This window comes from Solanum verrucosum, unplaced genomic scaffold (assembly GCF_900185275.1).
Source record: "Solanum verrucosum unplaced genomic scaffold, falcon-dt-bn FXZP01000192.1, whole genome shotgun sequence".
Taxonomy (NCBI): domain Eukaryota; kingdom Viridiplantae; phylum Streptophyta; class Magnoliopsida; order Solanales; family Solanaceae; genus Solanum; species Solanum verrucosum.
This window is the reverse complement of record NW_026020222.1, coordinates 215,538-239,251: the sequence shown is the minus strand read 5'-3', so window position 1 is coordinate 239,251 and position 23,714 is coordinate 215,538. Positions and strand designations below refer to the sequence as shown.

Sequence of the window (23,714 nt, the reverse complement as noted above, 5' to 3'; positions counted from 1 at the left end):
GTCTGAAGCGCTACATAAGAACACACATTCCTTCAACATATAAATATTCTCTTTTATATAGTGAATATAGTTGAAGTTAAGAATACTTTCTTTGTCTCAACTCTCTTTCACTACACTTACCTCACTGCACACTAAAATATTTTTTCAGACTTCTCATCTTTTTTGACATACACTTCACAAATGAAGAAACACCACTATTTATAGGGGAGGAATTATTATTTGTATTGAATAAGAATAATGTGGATAATAATGTAAGTAAATGAATGGTCTAAAGGTTACATAAGTTATAACATATAATGAGGTAAAATAATGGGTGAAATTAGTGATAGATCATGGCAATAGTGATTACAAGAGTTACACTGAAACAATGACCACATTCTTATCAACTTATACCCACTAACATAGGCACTTAATATTTTAATTTTAATATTAAAATGCATAAACACCAACAAATATATAACTAATATGCATGTTTACTACTTTAAATTACTTAACCATAATAATTATTATATTAATTTAATATAAAAGTTTTTACCCCTCATCTAGCAAACTTTACGCATTGCAAAGGCTGAGCTTCCAAGTTGAAGTAGTCATCACCACAAAAAAAAATTAGATACATTGAGACGATTTCAACTAACTACCAATTTTTTCATAATATAACACGATTTTCAAGCTTATCCAAACAAAGATAAATAAGTAAATAATTGCATGGACAAATTCACGTGCATTTTTTCAAACTAAACAAATTTAGAGTTTGAAGATTATTAGGAAATCATGAAGATGAAAACAGACAAATTACTTATTGAACTCAAAAAAGCAGTGGATGCTGTGGAAATTGTCGATGCTCACGCTCACAACATTGTTCCCATCGACACAGATTACCCTTTTCTCAAATTGTTCTCCGATGCTACTGGTGATGCTTTGTATAACACGCCCCACACTCTTAACTTCAAGGTTTGTTCCTATTCCACTTGATTAAAAAATTATGTGGTGTACATTATTAGGTTGAATAAATCCTTCTGAAATCGCATATCTTTTAGATCCTCGCATGCATTCTATAGATATATGAGTATATAGACAAATTCAAGTTTTAAAGTTTACAACAAATCTCAAATTAATATACCGTAAATAAGGATAAATTTATTTTATTTTCCTAATTTCACGAAAGGAAGACCTCATTGTTATTGATAACTGGGTTTACTGTCAAATATTTACATCATTTAGTAAAATTTTATTACACATATATAAAATATAGGTAAAATTTATTGGTGCCCATGAACCCACATATTAATATTGCATCGAAGAAATTAAATAAAATGTGAATGTATTTTTAACACGATGAAACTTGTTTCACAGTACATTACATTTGAAGCATGTTCTACGGTGTCTTTGTTATCTGATGTTCAAAATAGGTGTAATATATATTACTCCGTCGTCTCATTTTATGTGGCACCATTTGACTTGACAGAATATTTAGAAAACAAAAAAAAGATTTTTAAAACTTGTGGTCTAACACAATCCATATATATTTGTTTGGTTATAAATAATTTAATTAAGGATAAAAAGAGAACCTTGAAGTTAAATTACTTCTAATTATAGTAAGGTGACATTTTTTTTTAAAACGGTCAAAAGGAAAGAATACCACATAAAATAGGACAGAAGTAGTATAATTTTTCTATGGATTTTTGTATACTAAAATTAATTGATTTTTCTTTTATAAAAAATAAAAATTCAGTGTCTAAATTTTATGATACTTATTTGGTAAATCTGAATACTATTTTCGTTACAAAAAATAATTTAATGATTTAGGTACAAATAATACAATTGGTTCTACATTATTGAGTTTGGGTCATGTATTTCAAGTTGTGGTCATCTCATTATTTGTCGTATATGACTAGTAACTTTAGTGTACTTTTTTTTAATACTCATATTAAATTATATTAATTTAATGTGATTAAATAATAAATTGAAGGTAAGAGTGTGCATTAACTACTTTAGTTAAGTGATAAAAGTATAGTTTTTTTATTTAACAGTCCAACGTGTAGATATATCAAACAAAAGTAATACAATCAGAAGACATAAATCATAGCCTCAGTACAAAAAAAGAGAAGTGTAGCTAATTACTACAAAAAATAAATGAGAGTTGTTAGAATGCATATAAATATCCAGATTGAAATGAGAATTTTCATCTATACAAAATGAGGCTATATAAGTAGTCAAGACTACTAGAAGTACATTATCATCTAGCATTAATAACAAAATTATTCCTCCTAGGTTTTGACTCTGAAGTTTGGTGTGCCTTCTCTATCCATTGTGATAAGAGTTTTAACCATACTAGGCAGAGAAACGACATAATTGAACTTCATGAATATTTTGTTTCTTTCTCCAATGTCTACAAGATAATATGCAATCATGCTACCTTCTCTATAAATATGGACAAAAGAGCAGTTGAGATTCTTAGAGAAGTTTTCGATATGAGTAATAATTTGTTGCATTTCTCAAAAAATCTTCATTTTGTTGTTAATCATGTTGATGATAACTTGAAGGTCAGACTGAACAATCACAGAACTATATCCTTCATCAAGACATATTTTCAATCCTTGGGGCAAGGCCTTAGCCTCAATCATATTATTACTGTTAGCATATGCAATGAGGAAATTTCCATTGTGGTCTCTGATAATATCATTACCACCAAAACTTTCAGAATTTCCTTTGCAACAATCATCAAAGTTAAGTTTAACTCAATCAGAATCTGGCTTTATCCATATAACCAAGCTACAAGAAAAGCATTGTTTAGCACTTTCAATGGTTTTGCACATGTCTTTTCATCCCATCGGTAACTAAAGATCGTGAAATTGGGAACTGATTCATATAGATGTTAACGTATCCACTTGTTGGATAATTTGTCTACTAGACGTGTGGATGTTGTCATATCTAGATGCACATCTACTTTTTCATATTTTTCAACATGTGAGGATAGGAACAACTTGGAGGAGAGAAATTTTTGGTCTTGATTAACCACCATTGTTTGCCTAGTGTTACCCTCTTTTATAAAAATATCACATGCATGATTGTTCATAAAATGACCAAACACTTCTTGCACAAAATAAATGTTTGATACTCTCTTCCTTATATGTCGTGCAACAACAACATCTAGAAGGAATGACAATTTTAAATGTCTTAAGTCCATCACCAGTAGGAATGTTTTTGTGAAGCATTCCGTAAACAAAGAAGGATATCTTATAAGGAATCTTCTTGTGTCAAATCATGTTACAAGGGTATTAGGCTTTCGCTTCCTGAGGCCATGCCAAGCACTTTTACAAGATAACTTGTCAGTCTGGACTAAATAGGAGTATTAATCTTATTATTAGAGACCCCAATATTTCTAATATCAACAATCAATTAATTAGGAATATGATTCCTCAACCTAGCAACATTTCAATTTTTATTTTTAATAAAACTATTAACAAAAATTTGGGAGCATTATGAAACTGATCATTAATTTTAGCAAGTGCATCCTTTCCCGACAAATTATATATTCATTCCACCAGAAGGAAATTAATTTGGAACCAATTTTACATATCAAATGCTTTTCATCATCTTCTTTAATATCCATCAATCTTCTCCAATAATGAGATTGTCCAGAATACCATTTTTTGGACATGATGCTTCCTTTTACAATATTTAGCTTCTAAAAAATCTCTTAGAAGACTATTATTAATTCTAAAGTTTCACCATGTCTTGACAGAAAAGATTCTAGAATAATCAACAAGAATTTTGAAGCCAGCTCCACTTTCAAAAGTAGGATAACACAAGTCCTTACATCTAATCCAATGTTTTTTCTATTCTTGAGATTCTCCTTTCCCTCCAAAAAAAAGGTTGGAGATGATCATCTCAATTTGACTGAGGATTGTTTTGAGGGATAAAAATTATACATAATATGAAGAGGAAGGGAGAACTGATTTGATAAGAACAAATTTACCTTGAAAAGAGAGTAATTATCCTTGCCATCCTGGCATACCGTTGTAAATCTTGGCCATCATAGTGTTGAAATAAACAAATTTTTTTTTCCAGTGTATATAGGACAACCTAAATATTGCATTGAAAACTGGAGGTGGCTTAATTTTCTGATGGAAATTTTCTCCCTAATTCGATCATCAGTTAAATTTGAAGAAGCATATATAAAAACTACATTTGTTCTTGTTCACCATTTGTCATAGATATGCTCATAGACTTCTAATTTATGCATCATCTTCTTAATAAAAAATGAAACCCCAGAAGAAAATACAACTTTGTCATCGACATAATATAGATGATTTATGAAGGGACCTATCTTCTCAATAGAATATGAAATAAATCCATCTTCTTGGAGATTGTTTATCAATATAGACATCAATTCAACACTAATAACAATAAGAGATGGTGACAAAGGGTCTTTATGTTTAATGCCCCTAGTAGATTGGAAAATAGATGTCTTGAACCATTTAAATTCACAGAATACCACACATTAAAAAAGCAACCTCCATATTATGTTGAGCCACAGTTCAACAAAGTCCATTCTTCTCAACACCATGCATAAATATTTCCAATCGAGTATATCATATACTTTAGCTATGTCGAGTGATAAAAGTATATGTAAAGAATAAAGACACAAATCTTTCATGTTTTCACATTTCTCGGACAAAAATATTTCGAAGAATGTCATTTCTCTCTATTTACACAATGCTTCAAGAACAACAAATAAGGAGGTGGTGACAAATGTGTGAATTGTATTAAATATAAGGAGATAAAAAATGATTAAAGTACTCATAGTTCAATCTGTTCAATATTTTCTTAGATCAAAATAAGTTAAATCAACTAACTGTCATAATCTGACCTTCATTTTTTATGTGTTAAAAATGTGAAAGCTGATATTAGTATATACGTCCTAAATCATTAGCATAAGCTCTTCCAAACTTACATAATTCTTAATCTCAAAATTTAGTTTTGTATGTTTAAAACTTCAAATTTTAGTTACATTTTAACCCAAAAAATTGATGAGTTATTTTGAGTTTAGCTTGTTAAGTCAAGTCAACAAATGGATGACAAATCAATTAGTTTAAACTTGGATGAATTGGGGGATATTAAATGGAATATTTGGTATGTCTAATCAACAATTGCTAATACTATTTGAATATATTAGGGAGGGAATATCAATTCAGGAAAATTTCACACTAGCAAAGCCAGATCCACTTGCAAGACTCATTGGAGAAATATGTCGAACAGCTTTAGTGCAAAATTATGTTCCCAATCAGTAGGCTCAATGGACACTAATTGTTTTGGGATTGCAATTAGTTTCACCAGTTTTTTGGTGCAATAACGTGGATAAATGTGTTGCAGGCATTTCCCTTTTACTTATGTTGCTTCATGTACTCTAATTCTTGGACATTTATATTTTGTTCTTTGCAATTCTTCTTACAGCAATTTTTTTTTGGCAGAGAGGGCTGAGGGAATTAACAGAACTATATGGCCCAAGTTTAAGCTTAAGTTTAGGTTTGCATACTGTTCAAGAAACTCGCCGGAGTTTAGGGTTGGAGCAGAGTGCTATTACTTGCTTCAGGGCTGCAAGAATTTATACAGTACTAATTGATGATGGAATTGAATTGGATAAAATGGTTGACATTGAATGGCACAAAAAAGTTGTACCAATGGTTGGTAGAATACTACGAGTTGAGCATCTAGCTGAGAAGATTCTTGACAAGGTAATATAATATTCATTGCTCGCTTTATTAACATCTTAAACTGTAAAATCAACTTCTTGATGGCACTACCACATGGGAGAGTGCAACTGGAAAAAGAATTTAATGGGAGACTATTGCCACTTAGATAAACATGATTTTGATAAGGTACTCAAGGAAAAATAGAACAGAGAGTCATCATGGAATCTGCTGAAGCTAAACCCTTCATACATTTCCAGTGAGTAAGATTCTCCTATTGTTCACAAAATATGAGTCAGGTCTTACACCAAACATCCTTTATCTAATTTTACCAACTTTAATTTTGTCCCCATCTTATAGAGCTCTTGCATTGTCTATTTATTTGGCCATTGTTGCTGGAAGGAAATAACATTTTCTCTTATGTTTTCACATATTACAAGTTCTTAAGATAATAGTAACAGAAAAAGGTACATATTATATAAATATATAATCTAAATTAAGAAAGCAAACTCATGGCATTATAGGATATATAACTTGATTATTGGAGCTATTTTTGTCAGTTCAATGAATTGTTTACTTCAGACCCAAAACCTTGAACTTATTGGATTGCTTGTTGCACAAAACTTGCATGTCAGTGGAACTGCTAGTTGCCTGTTAGCAATGTGGTACAATTTTACTGTCAAGAAAAGTAGATACTCTTGTTTTCAACCTGAAGGTGCCGTAAAAAATTCCCCTATGAATACCAAAAGAAATTGGTCGGACATACGGAAGAAACTAAAATGCGAGCTAATCAGAAAAATAAATGAACAAGTCAATGAACCAATGTGACAAATATAAGTGAAAACTTGAAATTCTTTTTAATCTGTTGTCATTGCTCGACTTGAACCTCAGATCCATCAGGAAAAGAACTTGAATTTGTAGGCTGACATATATAAAGAGCTAGGATATTATATCATCATTTATGTAAAACTGCTGCTACTGCACAGTTTGTTCTCCAATTATTTTACAGTATTAAATTATTGACAGATCTTTTACTTTTATTGACTATGGTAAAGTGGAGGGGCTTGAAGTCCTTTAATAGTTGGATGTTGGTTGTTTTGTAACTATTGTTATCAGTGACACCAGGGAGTGGAAGCTCATTTTCTTGTCATGCTAATCATCTCAAGAATATTCTGTCTTTGTCATCTCCTTATACCCCTATTAGATCTATTTATCTCTTTATCCTATCCTATTCTATTCTAGGGTTCAGATGGAGCAACATGGACACTGGATTCATTCATGGAGATTTTCACTAAGGAGTTGAAGTTATATCCTTTGGATTTTCAGTCAACATATTCCAGAATAGTACAAAACATGTTTCATTTGATGTGTAAAAAGTTATGGTTCCAAAAGTTTTTCCTATTTGTTCCACACAGTAGCTGATAAGGTTGTTGCCTTTAAAAGTATGGTTGCATGTCGTAGCGGCCTTGCAATTAATACAGAAGTCACCAAAAGTGAGGCTGAAGAGGGCCTGAGTGATGTTTTATGCGGTGAGTCCTGCACGATGTGGGGTTGTAATGCACCATGATTGAGCAGCTGATTCTGATAGTTCCTCTCTTTCCAGCTGGGAGTCCCCTGCGGATCTCGAACAAGAGCTTCATTGATTATATCTTTATGCATGCTTTGGAGGTGGCTCAGAGTTATGACTTGCCCATGCAGATCCACATGGGGTAACAAAACTAATGTTTTGGTGTAATTGCTTGACCTCATTTTATTCTAGCTTCTCCAGAATTGAATCAAGTCTATAGTTTTTCTGCCCTTTGTTGCATGTTAATTTTCTTACTAACATTAGAAACCCAACGAGGGAGATGCATTTGGTTTTACTTTTTATAGTATTTTCCCATTTCTTATAAGAAAGATTGTTTTATTTCTTCATTTCAGTTTTGGGGACAAGGATTTTGATATGATGCTGGCTAATCCCCTTTATCTTCACAATCTCCTTGAGGACAAGAGATTCACTGATAGCCGATTAGTGCTTTTGCATGCGTCCTACCCATTCTCAAAGGAAGCTTCACATCTGGCTTCTGCTTACCCTCAAGTAAGATCATTAATCCTCTATCTGAAACTATTAACATGTTGCTCTGATGTTAAGACATGGATTTTACTTGTGCAGTAGGAATTACCTGCCAAATTTGAGACTTTTTCACATCTATTGTTAGTGATGAAGTATCTTTTCCCGTGTTTCCCTAACACGGTGATTGTCTTCTAATATAGGTATATCTTGATTTTGGGTTTGCAATTCCTAAACTTAGCTTCCATGGGATGATATCATCAGTGAAAGAACTCCTGAAGCTTGCTCCAATGAATAAGGTTGTTCATGTACTTACAGATACATTATGTTCTCCAGTTCAGGCTTAGGATTTCCATTTATTCGTAGTTGACTACTCTTTGAGGCCCCATTTAAAGAGAATATCTTCCTAAATAATGTTCGGATTTCAACAGGTTATGTTCAGCACTGACGCCATCGCATTTGCTGAAGCCTTCTATCTAGGTTTGGCCAAACTTGAACTTATCTTGTATCGTTGAAGTATGACATGACAAGTATTTGCACTGTTGGTTTTGAAAATATATATATAACAAGGTTTTGCTTCAACGAATCTAAAATACCTATTTAATCTAGCCAGCTAAGAAAATAGAAACACTCATCACGCTACACACGATGATGTCATGTCCTTCTCCCACACTTTGTCAAACATAATTTTATTAGAGTTTCAACAATTGAGGATGTTTGATACATATTTTTGACTGTTTCCATATGTTTTTCTGGTATTTCACTGTCAACATGTATCTTTTCTTATTATGAATGTGTAATGCATTTTAGGATATTTATATTAAGATTGCATAGTTGGATTACCCAATAAAATAGGATAGGAAGTGGAAGGAAGAAAGAGGAAACCAAATACCGTCTATCTATGACATCCTAGGAAAATCCCACATTGGCAAAATATGAGACAAATGTTGGGTATATAAGGAAACAAGTCTTGGACCCTAGTGACATGTTTTAAAGCCGTGTAGACCTTGGCCCAAAGCGGATAATATCACTAAGGATGGTCTGGTAACAAAGCCACTCCATTTGCAGCATTGGGTGATGGTGGGGCAAACCTCACCATTCAACCGAGTTTAGGTGAATCCTACATCTTTGAGGTGACAGTGAGGCAAACCTCAACAATGACGCTGAGTCCCTAAAGGAGTGTATGTGAGACCCCTAGGTAAATCCCCACAAAATACGGGAGAAATGTTTGGTAAATAAGAAAACAAGCCTTAGATCCTAGTGAGGTGTTTAAAAACGGTGTGGGCCTAGGCTCAAAGCGGATATTATCTCTAGTGTGCTGAGTTGTTACACTATTGCAAAATATTGTATATAGACTATTGGTGATAGATGATGTTAGAAAAAATTATAAATGTGTCTGCAAATGTAGAGTATATCTCAGATGTAGACACTGATATGCTCCTTAAATTATGTAAATGCATTCATTTCTGCTTGTGTCTTGCCATCAGCCAGTTTACTAGCAGTATTCTGTCCAGTTCATTCCATGACCTAACTGGATTGTTTTACGCATTGAAAATTGAATTTATATTTTTAGTTTGTTAAACGATTTTCTTAAATAATTAAAAGGAATTGTTTATCTTATTGCTGGTCTTAAATGGGATGCAAATATTCCTTAAGGCGCATTATTACTTTGATCAAGTAAATTATCATTAGAAGTTGTAAGGTAAAGAGGATTATTGCCAAACAATAATTTACAGCTTGAGTTACATCGTAGCTAAATACGTTATTCCTTTTGTATCTTCTTCCCAATTTGGTATGAGTAATGATTTAAACTTGGTTCTAATACCTTTCAAAATAAATATAATCTAAACTTGGTTCTAATGCAGGTGCAAAGAGAGCACGTGAAGTGATATTCTCTGTTCTACGAGATGCGATGGTTGAGGGTGATCTTTCAATTACAAAAGCTGTCGCAGCCGTTAAAGATATTTTTGCAGAAAATGCAAAGAAGTTGTACAAATTACACAAACTTGATGACTCTTCAAAAGATTCTGACGAACCTCATATATCATCTCCCTTCATGAAGGAAGAGTTACATGGCTCAGTAAAGGATTCTTCAACAGAGTCTGATGTAGAACCTCATGTATCATCTTCCTTCCAGAATGAAGAGTTAAATGGTTCATCAAAGGATGTTACCCTTGTTCGCTTGATTTGGATAGATGCTTCTGGCCAGCATAGATGCCGTGTAAGCTTTACCTTTATTTTTAAGTTACTGATTTTTCCTTATGATAATGAATTATTTAATGATAATCTTTACAATGCCCGCGACAGCCCAAATATGATAGGCAGTTGGATGATAAAGCACATTTCTGCACTCAAATTAGTAAGAAACTTGGTCTTCCCGTGCCCTGTGTGTAAGCAGGGACAAGAGTGTCTTTATTCCATAACGAGACAGGAAAGGAGTTTGAACCTCAAATGATGAATTGCCCAAGTTATTTTTAATATACATTTACCTGGATATCTCTTTTAAAGCAATTGGTTTAGAAGCCTGTTATGGTTAATTGCAATTTGCACTGACATACTTGACCATGGGACTACTTATTGGGCTCAAGCAGAACATCAAAAAATTAGTGTAAAGAATGTGATCATCGTCTTATAACAGATAAATATGTCTGTTATTTAATTATAAGGCAGGGATAAACTATAATATTAAATTCCAAATTTGTGTAATCTGAATAGTAAACCAGAAAGTGTTTTTTCAAGAGCACTCTGGATACAAGGAGAAAGCATTATTTACCACTGAAATTTTTGCTATGCCTAGTGTGTTTCTTGGATAAGCAGCATACTTGCCTCTTTCTGTTCAATTAAGAGCATATGTGGAGATTAGGCCATTCAAACCAACAAATGATCACACATTTAGCTTAGCACAAATGATTGGACTTGAACTAGAATTATTCTTCCAACTTATCAAGCCTCATATGGCTTTGATGTCAGTCTTTGGCTCTTTGCTTTGTTGTTGATAGATTTTCCTTCATCATGAGAAAAAAATAGGCAGTCCTAATGGCAGTTGTTCCATCGGTTTATAATTCATTTTCTGATTCAAAATCGGAAACGTTAAATTTTTTGTTAGGATCGCATTTGGGAAGGTTAAGAACCACTTGAATTGAGCTCAATCTGACCTAGCTCCTTATTTTATTGGATCAATGCTCTCAGACATACTGCTAAGAGAACTTTGAATGAAGAATGATGAATCAGGTGAAAGGTTGTTTCACCATAAGAACATTTTACCTCAAATAGGAAGTTGTTGTCAGCTAAAAGTAAGATGATTCTTTATTTGGTGAAATTTGAGAACTTGACTTTGTGAAACATTCATATTGTGATACGACAAGGTAGTTCATCAGTATAATTTTCAGCCATTTTGATTACCTTCACTACATGATGTGAGATAATGATAGGTGCTCTCTTAGTCTGGTGGAAAAAGTGTACTCATTGAATTTGATGCTTTCTTCTGCATCACTTGCAGGGTGTCCCACGACAGCGTTTCTATAGCTTTGTGAAAAAGCATGGTATAGGCTTACCTCGTGCGTGTATGGGGATAAGTTCAGTATCTGATTCACCAGTAGAGGACACTAATCTCACCTGTTCGGGTTTGATAACAATTGTTCCAAATTTATCAACCAAATGCAGAATTCCATGGTACTGCTTGTGTACTTGTCTATTATTTTTAACCTCATGAATTTATGTTTTATTATTTGCATATGGACTGTAGGTTGTCTATATTAATTTCCCTGAGAAACCATGTATTATACAATTAGGGAAGAGTCTCTTTTGTTTGTTCAATTTTTGACAATAGGGAGTTCTCAACTTTGTTTATATTGCCTCTTAGAAACAATACAAAACCTTTTCAAATTTATCCAATATCTAGTTAACCAGTGAGAAATTAGAAGAAGAAGATGAAGAGGAGATATTGGGAATTGAATTGATTGATCATTCCCTTGAGTTGATGAGATTAAATAGCTGTTAATGTAAATAAGGAAAGAAGATAATAAAATATTACACAATCTTCTAACTGCCTAATTAAAGGGATTATGAAATATTCTCGTATCTAGACTATTTAACCATACCATATTTAAATATTCTCATATCTACACTATCCAAATATACCATAATTAACACTCCCCCTCAAGCTAGAGCGTATAAGTCGTATGCTCCTAGTTTGCCACAGATTTAGTCAATTCTGGATCCTCGGAGTGATTTTGTGAAAATTTCTGCCAATTGATCTTTTGAGTTGACAAAACTTGTGGTGATATATCCAGACTCAATCTTCTCTCGAATGAAGTGATAATCTTTCTCAATGTGGTTCGTTGTTTCATGGAACACTGCATTAGAAGCAATATGTAGTGCAACTTTGTTATCACAAATTAATGTCATCGGTTCAACTCCTCCCATCTTCAATTCTTGGAGAGGTTTTCTCAACCATATAAGCTCACACGTAGCTAGTGCCATAGCTCGATATTCGTCCTCGCTTGATCTAGCTACGACAGCTTGCTTTTTACTTTTCCAAGATATTAGATTGCCTCCAATTAGAACACAATAACCTGAAGTGGACCGCCTATCAGAAGGAGATCCTGCCCAATCTGCATCAAGATATCTGACAATGTTGGTGTGTCCTTTATCTTCATATAGTAAACCTTGTCCGGGAGAGCTTTTGATATATTGCAGGATGTGAATCACTGCATTAGAGTGACTATCACAAGGTGATTGCAAAAACGGGCAAACTACACTAACAACAAATGAGATGTCTGGTCGCATGATCGTTAGATTGTTGAGTATGCCAACAGGTCTCTGGTATCTCTGCTAGGATCTTTTAGAGGCTCCCCCTATCCTGGAATAAGCTTAGTATTTGGATCCATTGGACTGTCCACATGTTTGCAATCCAACATACCAACATCTTTCAAAATGTCTAAGGCATATTTTCTTTGAGTAATAGCAATACCATGGCCAGACTGTGCCACTTCAATGCCTAGAAAGCATTTCAACTTGCCCAAATGCTTAGTCTGAAAGTGACTTGAGAGGTGTTGTTTGAGTTGAGCAATACCTTCATGATCATCTCCTGTGATAACAATACCATCAACATAAACAATTAAAAAGATATGTTTGCCATGAGATGAATGCCTATAGAATACAGAATTATCAACTTCTGTTCAGATCATTCCAAACTATTGGACAACCACTTGAAAACTACCAAACCATGCTCGGGGAGATTTCTTGAGACCATAGAGGGATCAACGATGTTTACAAACTAGTCTAGACTCCCCCTGAGCAACAAACCCTGGTGGTTGCTCCATATATACCTCTTCAGCAAGTTCTCTATGTAGGAATGCATTTTTGATGTCCAGCTGAAAAAGGGGCCAAGAGATGAGAAGACGAACAAAAGCCTTCTTGGCAACTGGTGAGAAAACATCTCCATAATTGATGCCATAAACTTGAGTATATCCCTTAGCAACCAGTCTTGCTTTGAGACGATCAATAGCTCCATCCAAACCTACCTTAACTACGAATACCCAATGGCAACCAACTGTGGTTTTGCCTTCAGGTAAAGGAACAAGCTCCCAAGTATCATTATCATGCAAAGCAGTCATCTCCTCAAGCATAGCTTGATGCTAACCTGGATGAACCAGTGCTTCTACCACGGTCTTAGGAACTTTGGCTGATGATAAACTAGTTAGGAAGGCATGATATCAAGGTGGCAAACGATGATAACTTAAATAAGAATGAACAGGAGTTTGATTGGCAGTAGTTCTAATACCTCTGCGAAGAGCAATGGGAAGATCATCAGATAAGTGCTCAACCGAAGCAGAAGACGTTGTTGGAGCCTATGTTACTCGAAATCTTCAAAAGTGTCGACGGGTGCGTGTCAGATCCTCCAAAGATAGTGTAATTTTGTAGGATCCGACACGGGCGTGGCAACATTTTTGGAGAGTTTGAGCAACTTAGGTTGGAGCAAGTAATGAGTTACCAAGATTGCTTTGTTCACCTGTATCAGAGTTAGAAATACCAATTGGATTAGCAAGTTTAGTAGGAGGTTGAGTTTGTCGGGAATAGACCTTAAGAGTTGGAGGTGGAGCTGGGGTTGGAATAGTTGGAATGGGAAGGACTGCTATGGCCTTCTGATTTTCTGTATTAGGAGAAAAATACGGAGAAGTCTCGAAAAATGTAACATCTGCAGAAATCAAGTACTTATTGGTAGAGGAATCAAAGCATTTGTAACCTTTTTGTAGACGAAAATACTCGAGAAATACACATTTAAAAGCCTTGTGCTGAAGTTTATCTTTTTCGGGGGTAAGGTTATGAACAAAACACGTGCAACCAAATACACGTGGAGGAAGGGGAAACAATTTTTTGTCCGAATAGAGGACTGAGTGAGGACTCTGGTATTTCAAAACAGATGAAGGCCTGCGATTGATTAAATAACAAACAGTAATAACGATATCACCCCAAAATGTAAAGGGACATGATTGTGAATAAGCAATGTTCAAGCTGTTTTAATTAGATGTCTGTTCTTTCGCTCAACAACTTCATTTTGTTGAGGAGTATGTGCACAAGAAGACAAGTGCAATATGCCCTGGGATGACATAAAGGTAGAGAGAGAAGTAGAGAAGTATTCTCGAGCATTATCACTGATTAACTTCTTAATGGAAATACCAAATTGATTGTGAATTTCAGCATGAAATTTTTGAAAGATAGAGAATAACTCAGATCTATTTTTTATTAAAAATAACCATGTGCACCGAGAATAATCATCAATAAAAGTAACAAAACAATGAAAGCCTAAGGAAGAACTGACACGACTTGGATTCCATATATCCGAATGAACGATTTCAAACATAGGTGGCCTTATTATTGACGTGTTTTGAGAAAGAAGCACGAGTGTGCTTACCAAGCTGACACGACTCACATTCTAACGAAGATAATCTAGATAAACCGAGGACCATCTTTTGCAATTTGAAGAGACTTGGATGACCCAATTGACTATGGAGCAATTCAGAAGAAACAACGAAAGTGAAAGCAACATGTGGTGTTAGGATAGAGAGTAGGTACAATCCCTGTGATTCATGTCCTTTTCCGATCACTTGTTCAGTACTCCGATCCTGCACAATAACATAATCAAAAGAAGGTTAAAACGCATTTCAGATTTTTTATTAAGTTGCTAATGAAATAAGATTATATGGACATTCAGGTGCAAAAATGACTGATTTTAAAGGTATGGAAGGCAGAGGATGAGCTATACATATCCCTTTTACAATCGTCTTTCACCCATTCGCCAAAGTAACAGTAGAGAGGATAGAAGGGGTAGTAAGAGTAGAGGAAGTGTTTTTGTTACCAGAAATATGGTCAGAAGAACCAGAATCAAGAATTCATTATTCCTGAGACGAAGACTGTGCGACATAAGCAAAGGAGTTACCAGGTTGTATTGTGCAAGCAGTTGATGATTGTTGCATTGATGTTTGATACTGAAAGTAGTCATTATAATCTGCTCAAGTTAAAGTGATAGATTGAGATGATCCATCCATTATGAGCCGTTTTTTTCACGAAAAGAAGTACTGAAGAAAAAGAGAGATGAGACTCAACAATTTTCTGATATGGTTGATTTAGCAACCAGTTGATCAATCCCTCTATTTCTTTTTGTTTTTTTTTTGTTTTTTTCCTTTCAGTTTCTATTACTGAAATAGAAGAACTTTTAGAGAGGGGGCTAAAAAACCAATGGCTCTAATACCTTGAGAAATTAGAAAAAGAAACGGAGATATTGGAAATTGAATTGATTGATCATTCCCTCAAGTTGATGGGATTAAATAGCTGTTACAGATAATCTAAATAAGGAAAAAAAATAATAAAATATTACACAATTTCCTAACTGCCTAATTAAAGGAATTCTGAAATATTCTTATATCTAGACTATTTAATCATACCATATTAAAATATTCTCATACCTGCACTATCCAAATATACCATAATTAACAACCAGATCTAAAGGGAAGAACTCCATTAGGTGCACTGCTAATCATGGAGGAGAGGATATCTGCTATTGGATCGGCATATACTTTGAGAACGCAATAGGAAACTGAAGGAACACTTCCTAAGTGATTTGTTTAAGATTGTACACACACGGGTGTCTAATCCTATAGTGTTTTTGCTTGTCTGCAGAAGCAGATTTAGGATTTTATTTGAGGTGTTCAATCTTATTTTTTCCAGTTGAAACCATTGTACTGCTGAAATTGTGGGTTCACATATGAAGTGTATGGACCTCTGCATGACAACCAGGCAGTGGGCTTAATACTTTTTCTGTAACTTGGTCATCATATTGAAAAACATTTGCAATCATGTTCTAATGTGCACTTTTTGGTCCAGGGCAAAACAACAAGAAATGGTATTGGCTGACATGTGTACTAAATCGGGTGAAGCATGGGACTATTGTCCAAGAGAAGCTTTGCGCAGAGTCTCTCAAATTTTAAAAGATGAATTTGGCTTGGTATGGTTAATTTCTTGTGCAGCAAAGAGTTGAAAATTTATCGATCTAACGTGTATCTACATTTTTAGGTCATGACTGCAGGCTTTGAAGTTGAATTTTATCTTCTGGAGAGTGTAATAAAGTATGTGAGAGAATGCTTCCTATAATAGTTTTGTTTATAGTCTTCCATCATATATGTTTTTGGAGCTCTTTTCTAGACATGTTACGCTAAATATGCATAATTAAGTCACACAGGAACGACAAAGAAGAGTTTGAATCATCGGATAAGTGGAGGAAGTGCCATACAACAGCATTTGATATGGCATCCCCGATGCTTGAGGAGATGCTCACTTATCTTCAGTCCTTGAATATTTCAGTAGATTATGTAAGTCTTTATTTTCTTGAAAGTTTGCTTGCAAATTTGATGTTTCTCATGTTGTTGCAAATGGTCTTGTAGCTAAGTAGGAGATTTTAGCATGTATATCCATTTATTCCGCTTGAATTGGAGCTTCGGACTCTAGGAATTTTGCTCTTGCCCTATCGATAGTATCTTGCATTCCCATATTCATTGAGAGAATGGGTTGTTTCCTTCTTTGGGTCGATCCCCATCTCATAAGCTAACTTATGAGGTGAATTAAACACAGGATCCTTTTTCGTTATAAGTACTATTTATGAATTAAATAGCCTCATAAATATGTAATATAACACCACTACTCCCACACAGTGATGGTTACTTATTATTTTGTTTCTTGATGAAAATATGTTTATTTTTACTTTAGTTAATTTATGAAGATATGTTTATCTTACTTTTGTTAGTGTCATGAGAGTTCTTTTCCTCGATTAGTTTCAAAACTGTTTTTAACTTTCTAAAGTCAAATCTGTGTCATTATCCTTCATACACTGAAGAACTATTTCTTGTCAGATCATCATGCTATAGGAGAAGCATTGAAAGTGAAATATCGGGATCTGTCTGTTTTTCATTCACATACAAAGTAGTCTTCGGGAAAAAGATAACATGTTGTTCGATGGCATGATTTACATGGATAATTTCTTCATGAACAACATCAAACACCTCTGGCCTAAATCCCAGATCTCAGGGGATAATGAGAGAAAAAACAGAAGAGAATATAAAAGGAAAAAGAGTTATAAGCCTCACATGACAAGTTTTTTTTTCCACACTTTTACACATATAATAGTATCATGGCATTTAACTGTCCTGATATAGTATCTTTCTTTACCTACAATAAGTGAGATATATCCAACATATTTAATCATATACTTCATCTGTCTCATTTTTATGGTGGTATTTATTGGACACGTAGTCTTTTAAAGAAGTGCAGACTTTTGGCACATATCGGAAAATGCTCATAGAACTTGTGGTCCTAAACATGTCATGATATTCCTATTGCTATAAGAGTGTGTCATTAAGGGTAAAATGAAAAAGTTAACATAAAAGAGTTTCTAAATATAGAAAAATATTATTCTTCTCGGGACAGACTAAAAAGGGAAGAGTGCGATGGAATAGAGGAGTAATATTTTTCAGTTTCATGAAGATTACTCCCCTTTATGTTGTCTCTTTCAAATATGCAGCTACATAAAGAAGCTGGGAAAGGTCAATTTGAGATTGGACTGGAATACACAGATTGTTTTGGAGCAGCTGATAGATTAATTTATACACGTGAAGTCATAAGAACAGTAGGAAGGAAATATGGATATCATCCAACTTTTTTGCCAAAGTAAGTACCATTATTTCCACGGTATTTTTAGGTGCCATATTCTTTTCTACTTACTAGTTAGTGCAGATATGCTTTTGCTTCTTTTGAAGTTCTACCAAACCATGTTTTCCAGAAAATGTTTTCCTTCATACCAAACATGAGAAAATTGAAAAACATTTTCCATTCATACCAAACACACTCTTACTTTTCTCTCCCTATGCAATTCTTTATAGTTCTTTTTTCTCTTTCTCTACTTGCTTTTTGCTAAATCTTCCTAGATTGCTTTTCTAAAAAATAAAAAAAAATCTTTATCCAAAATAATATTTATTGTAGTTCTTTATTTATTTTTATTTATTTTGGCTATTATGTTTAGATATGATTGTCTTTATTATGACAAGTCATAAATTTGTTTATTCTATTTTGTGATTGGTAGTTGAGGGAGCACCCAAGGCCTTAAAATTTTGGATTCGCCACTGTTTTAATATACACCCCAATTAGTTCCAATTAATTCTACCAACTTAATTCTTCCTCCCTTTACAACCCTATTAACCACAGATCGAGATAAAATTGTGATGAGAGAGTTATATCTACATTGGAAAACGCAAAAAAGGAAATATAATTTTCTTTCCCATTAGCACAGGAGGGGTATAGGTTAAAGATATGCCAAGCTTTCAGACAAAAATAAAATAAAATTTTGAACTGAGTCCCATCTCAAAACCTTATTTCCCTTTCAATTTTCTAACCTTATTTCCCTTTTGTTTAGGTATTCATTAGATGAATATGGCTGTGGATCTAGTGTGCATATTAGTTTGTCCACGAATGGAATTAACGTCTTTAAGGCATCTGATGGATCAAGTCAGTATGGTATTTCCAAGATTGGAGAAGCATTCATGAGTGGGGTGTTAGATCATCTTCCTTCCGTACTTGCTTTTACTGCACCACATCCTACAAGGTTAGAGCTTTCTATACTTGTTAACGTTTAACTTAAATGAACCGACAGTGTAAATAATATTTTTTTTCACTCTCAATATGATTTAGTTCCCTATTTTCTTTGTATATATGTATTGGAGATTGATTTATGATTTCCTTGAGCCAATTGTTTGAAATGAGCATAGTTCCATGATGGTAAAATCCCATTGTCGTCCAACTATTATATTCCAAGAACGACCTTATATTGTAAAATGGCGCTTTATATTTATTTTGTTATCACTTTTGTCATCCCAATAAATGTCATCCTCAACCAAAATAATAGGAAAATTAGTTTTTCATAATATCTTTAAATATTATGATAAGATTTTTACGTAGTAAGATGTCTTCTAAAGGCATTTTACATTATGTTTTGTTTTATCAGAGTAGGTAGAATGCAACTAGTTCCATTTTATATTTTATGAAAGGGTTATGCAGAGAGGTTTCCAATTAATATATTGAATTACTCAAGTGTTGAATAATAAGAAAACACGAAATCTAAGAACTAAGCAAAATTGACACTTTTTGCACTCCTTGGTTGTAGTAAATAAGTTTGTTTTGAGCTAAGTGGACTTACTAGTGACAAAATCAAGTGAAGAACATTCCTCTTTTGAAATTTCTGTCAAAACACCCGATATCTTTTGCTTTTATATCTCGCATTTTCTTTTCCTCGTGATTGTTTGACTTTGAAGTCTCTCTTTTGCTCAAACTTGTCTGGTCTTTCCAATAATTAAACAACATTTTCTATCTAAAGTTTCTGCATTATGGATTATTGCACAGAGAGATGAAAATCTGTTCTCTTTGGGTTCGGTCTCCTCTTACAAAAAAGATTCGTCATTTGAGTATGTCTATGCAAAATTGCACTTCCCATCAACCCTGAACTACCTGACCTGATCCTTGATTCTATGTTTCCCTTATTTTAGTTACCATTCGAAATTTATTTTGTAGTTATGAGCGCCTATATTCTAAGGAATGGAATGGACGATTCGTCACCTGGCAGAAAGAAAACACATATGCAAAAATTAGTACTTGTACACTTCCTGGAGCTGTTGTTGTAAGCCATTTCGTATGTCCTGCATTTGATGCGTGTACGAACCCATACTTAGGACTTGCTTCTATAATGACTGCTGGGATTGATGGCTTGCGGAAAAAGTTGAACCTTCCTGCACCAGTAGGTAAGTTAGACAATTATTTAGCAGTTTTCCGTCTACTGTATAAATTACCTTTTTCAAGTATTATTTTGCCCTGAATTTTATGGTTAAGCCTGGAATGCATATCATTTCTGTTGGGATCAGCTACTTTCATCAATAGTATAGGACAAGGTTATCTTCTCTTTTGATAGCACCAAAATATGTCTTGGCAGGATTGAGCTGCTCTCGTATATATTCAAAACTCAGTGAATGATGGGACCGCCCTTTTATTTTTTTCCACTGAAATATCATGCTTTTGCCTACAGCAGGAGTTCAAACCTGTGATGTGCGCGTAACCTACACATCACGCTGGTTCATCAATTTACTTGATAGTTGTGCTTATATTCAGTATTCACTTACCTTTAGACAGAAGATATGAAAAATGGAAATAGAAACAAGAACCAAAAGTATGTGCAATGTCATGAAAAAAAGAAATATAATGAACCTGTACCAGAAGTTGAGTTTTCCTAGTTTGGATAGAAAGGAATAGAGGATGAAGTTATTTTTTTTCGTCTACAAGTATTCTTGCACTCTCAGAATAACATGGCTTAAAACTTCCTCGAATGACTTTATAATATAATGTTGGACTTAACTTATATACACTAAAATAGTATTAATAATTTCACACTATCAATTCACTTTAACCCAGGCTACATGCCATTTTATTTTCATGTTACTAAACCACCTTTTATAGAAGGTTACTTGAAGTTATCGCTTATGTGGTCTGGCAATTCTTTTACAGTGTATAGAAGTTAAGCTCTACAATACGTAGTCAAAATAAGTGCATGCTGTTTGTGAAAAACTAATTTTGGGCATTATCAGTGATTTTCTTGCTATGATTTATCACTTATCAAAGAGGAGTACATGAAAACTGATAACAAGATCTCTTTGTCCATAAGTGAGATATTCATATTATGTTATCAGACATTCTACTTGTGTTTTTTGTGAAACAGATAGAGAGACTCGTGATGTCAATCAAGAGGATTATCGAAGATTACCTGATTGTCTTACTGATTCTTTAAACGCTTTGGAGGAAGATACGCTGTTTAACGATATGATGGGTGAAAATCTTGTGGTTTGCCTAAAAGCAATTCGCAAGGTACGTTTCAAATCATGCTTTCTTCAGTATATGAAGGTGTATATGTTTGCAGAATTCCTCTTTCTGCTGAACAGCTGATTACTCTAGAAAAGGTTTATCAGGTATAATGAAATAAGAATGAATTGGCTCATTAGTGTTCATAGTAAAATTCTTCCATGCAATGTCAGTGTAAGAGCAAATTATAAACTATCAGAATCAGTTGACTTTAACATGTCTTAGCAGGTTACTTGTCTTATTTCTAGATTATGAATTTCTCTTTTCACTGACAGTCGCCTGATATTATCTTTAATTAGGTTATCGGATAGTGCAAAAAATTCTTGACTGTAGTGTATAGAAGTTGAATGAATTCTTAGAATTATCCTAGGACTTGTATTTTCCTTATATGTAGTCAATAGGTTATGATTCCTGTTAACCAGTCAAACGCTCTACGATTTAAAGAATGATATAGGAATAGGAAAGGCATAGGAGTAGGTTATGCAGCTAAATCGTGCCTAAGTATTCAAGATTATCATATTATGCATGTTCAATTGCCTTTTTACGTAGTTGATACATAACTGGTATAACAACAACAACATATACAATATAATCCCTCAAATGGGGTCTGGAGAGGCCGGAGGGTAGGATGTACACAAATCTTATCCCGGCCTTTGTTGGGTAGAAACAATGTTTTCGAAATACCCTCAGCTCAATAGAGAAGAGTAGAGAAGAGAAGAAAAGAGAAGGAAAGAAGAGAGAAAAGAATCGAAGCATGGATGCAAGGAGAAAATAATATAACAACAAATAGCAAGATACACAGCAAATGAGAAACATATAGTACAGCACATCAAAAATAAGAAGTATGTGAATACTAAATAATACTATTAGTATGGAGAAGTGTAGAGGAGGCTAGTCCCAGCCTATCCCAGATAAAGTACGACACCACTCGACTACCTACTAATCTTCTCTACCCTAATGACCTCCATACCTTTCTATTAAGGGTCATGTCCTCAGTAAGTTGAAGTTGTGTCATATCATGTCCTGTCTAATCATCTCCCGCTAGTTTTTCTTCGGCCTACCTCTAGCTCTCCTAACTCCTTGAATAACCAACCCCTCACACCTCCTTAGTGGCACATTCATGCACCTCCTCTTCACATGTCCGAACCATCTTAGGTCGCTTTCCTCATTTTGTCCGCCACAGAAGTCACTCCCACCTTATCTCGTTTACTTCATTCCTAATCATATCTCTCCTAGTATGCCCATACATCCATTTGAGCATCATCATCTCTGCTACATTCATCTTTTGGACATGGGTGTACTTGACTAACACTTTGCCCCATACAACAAATTTGGTCTAACAACCACTCTATAAAACTTATCCTTAAGCTTTGTCGACACATTCTTATCACACAATACCCCCCGAAGCGAGGCTTCATTCTACCCACCTACTCCACTAGATGCGCGACATCCTCATCAATCTCTATGACTCCTTGGATTATGGACCCAAGATACTTGAAACTTCTTCTCTTGGATATGACTTGCAGATGGTCTTCATTTCCACCTCCGCCTCATGCATTACATCACTAACCTACACTCCAAATAATCTGTGTCTCTTCTACCAACACTTTGCCATTCTCATCCTTAATGCACTTCACTTGGTCCAGGTTGTGGGCCCCTTTTATCTTGCCTTGGTGAGCTTATACAACTTCCATTCCCCGCATTTGCACTTGAGTTCTTGTATAAGTACTCAAAAACTGATGTATTAGCCACCATGACCACTAGCTTCGCTTCCTTCTTCGCCACCTTGTACCTCTCCCAATTCCTCCTAGAATTGAAGAAAAACGGAGGAAACAACAGGCGCAAAAACACGAAATACAGCACTCCAAAAATATTAAGAATAGACGTAACTGATTTAAGTAGCTAATAACTTTGTTTCTTTGTAAACTTATCGCCTAAGTATTACAAATAGTAATGTCTAGCAAAGTGGATAATATCATATATTGTTAGTATGACTTTTCATTGCATGAGTATCTACAAACTTTTGACAATAGCTATTACGCCTCAATCCCAAGTTAGTGGTAAACTTGGGTTGACCTGAATACTCACTATCCAGTTTCCTCCTCAGCCCGTATCATTCCAATGTTTGGGTTCTGTAGCATTAATCTTTTAGCAACAGGAAAAACATGCTTTAACGTTTCGTTTTCTTCATGTCTCTTAAGTATTTGAATTAGTCATTGGCGTAATGAAGTATACAGAACTTTGAAGAAAGGGACAATTTTGACCTTTCTTTGTAGTTATAAAAGTCTTTTTGATTTCTTGTGGACATTCTGAGCTTGATTTCATGAGTTTGCAGGCTGAGATCGATCACTATTGTGAAGACGAGGAACCATACAAGGACCTTATCTACAAATTTTAGGTTGATCAAATATATCAGTGAGGTTAGGATAGTCTATATTGTTAATCATCAAACATATTCTTATTTTTTCAGTGCCCTTCTTTTGCTTCATTAATGCACTTAATAAAACATCATAGAAATT

General features: G+C 34.4%; 1 protein-coding gene across 1 annotated transcript; it reads left to right on the top strand.

The window, feature by feature from the left end:
- The first annotated feature begins 774 nt into the window (after window positions 1–774).
- LOC125831841 (protein fluG-like) lies at window positions 775–23,662 on the top strand. Its single transcript, XM_049510976.1, has 19 exons — window positions 775–954; window positions 5,183–5,293; window positions 5,478–5,741; window positions 6,939–7,003; window positions 7,110–7,225; window positions 7,300–7,405; window positions 7,617–7,773; window positions 7,950–8,045; window positions 8,178–8,226; window positions 9,612–9,967; window positions 11,246–11,418; window positions 16,132–16,252; window positions 16,321–16,373; window positions 16,487–16,616; window positions 17,822–17,967; window positions 18,710–18,898; window positions 19,861–20,087; window positions 21,056–21,201; window positions 23,531–23,662. Exons 1-19 carry the CDS (start codon window positions 775–777, stop codon window positions 23,591–23,593), a joined length of 2,748 nt encoding a protein of 915 aa, XP_049366933.1. The 3' UTR covers window positions 23,594–23,662.
- Window positions 23,663–23,714: the final 52 nt, after the last annotated feature.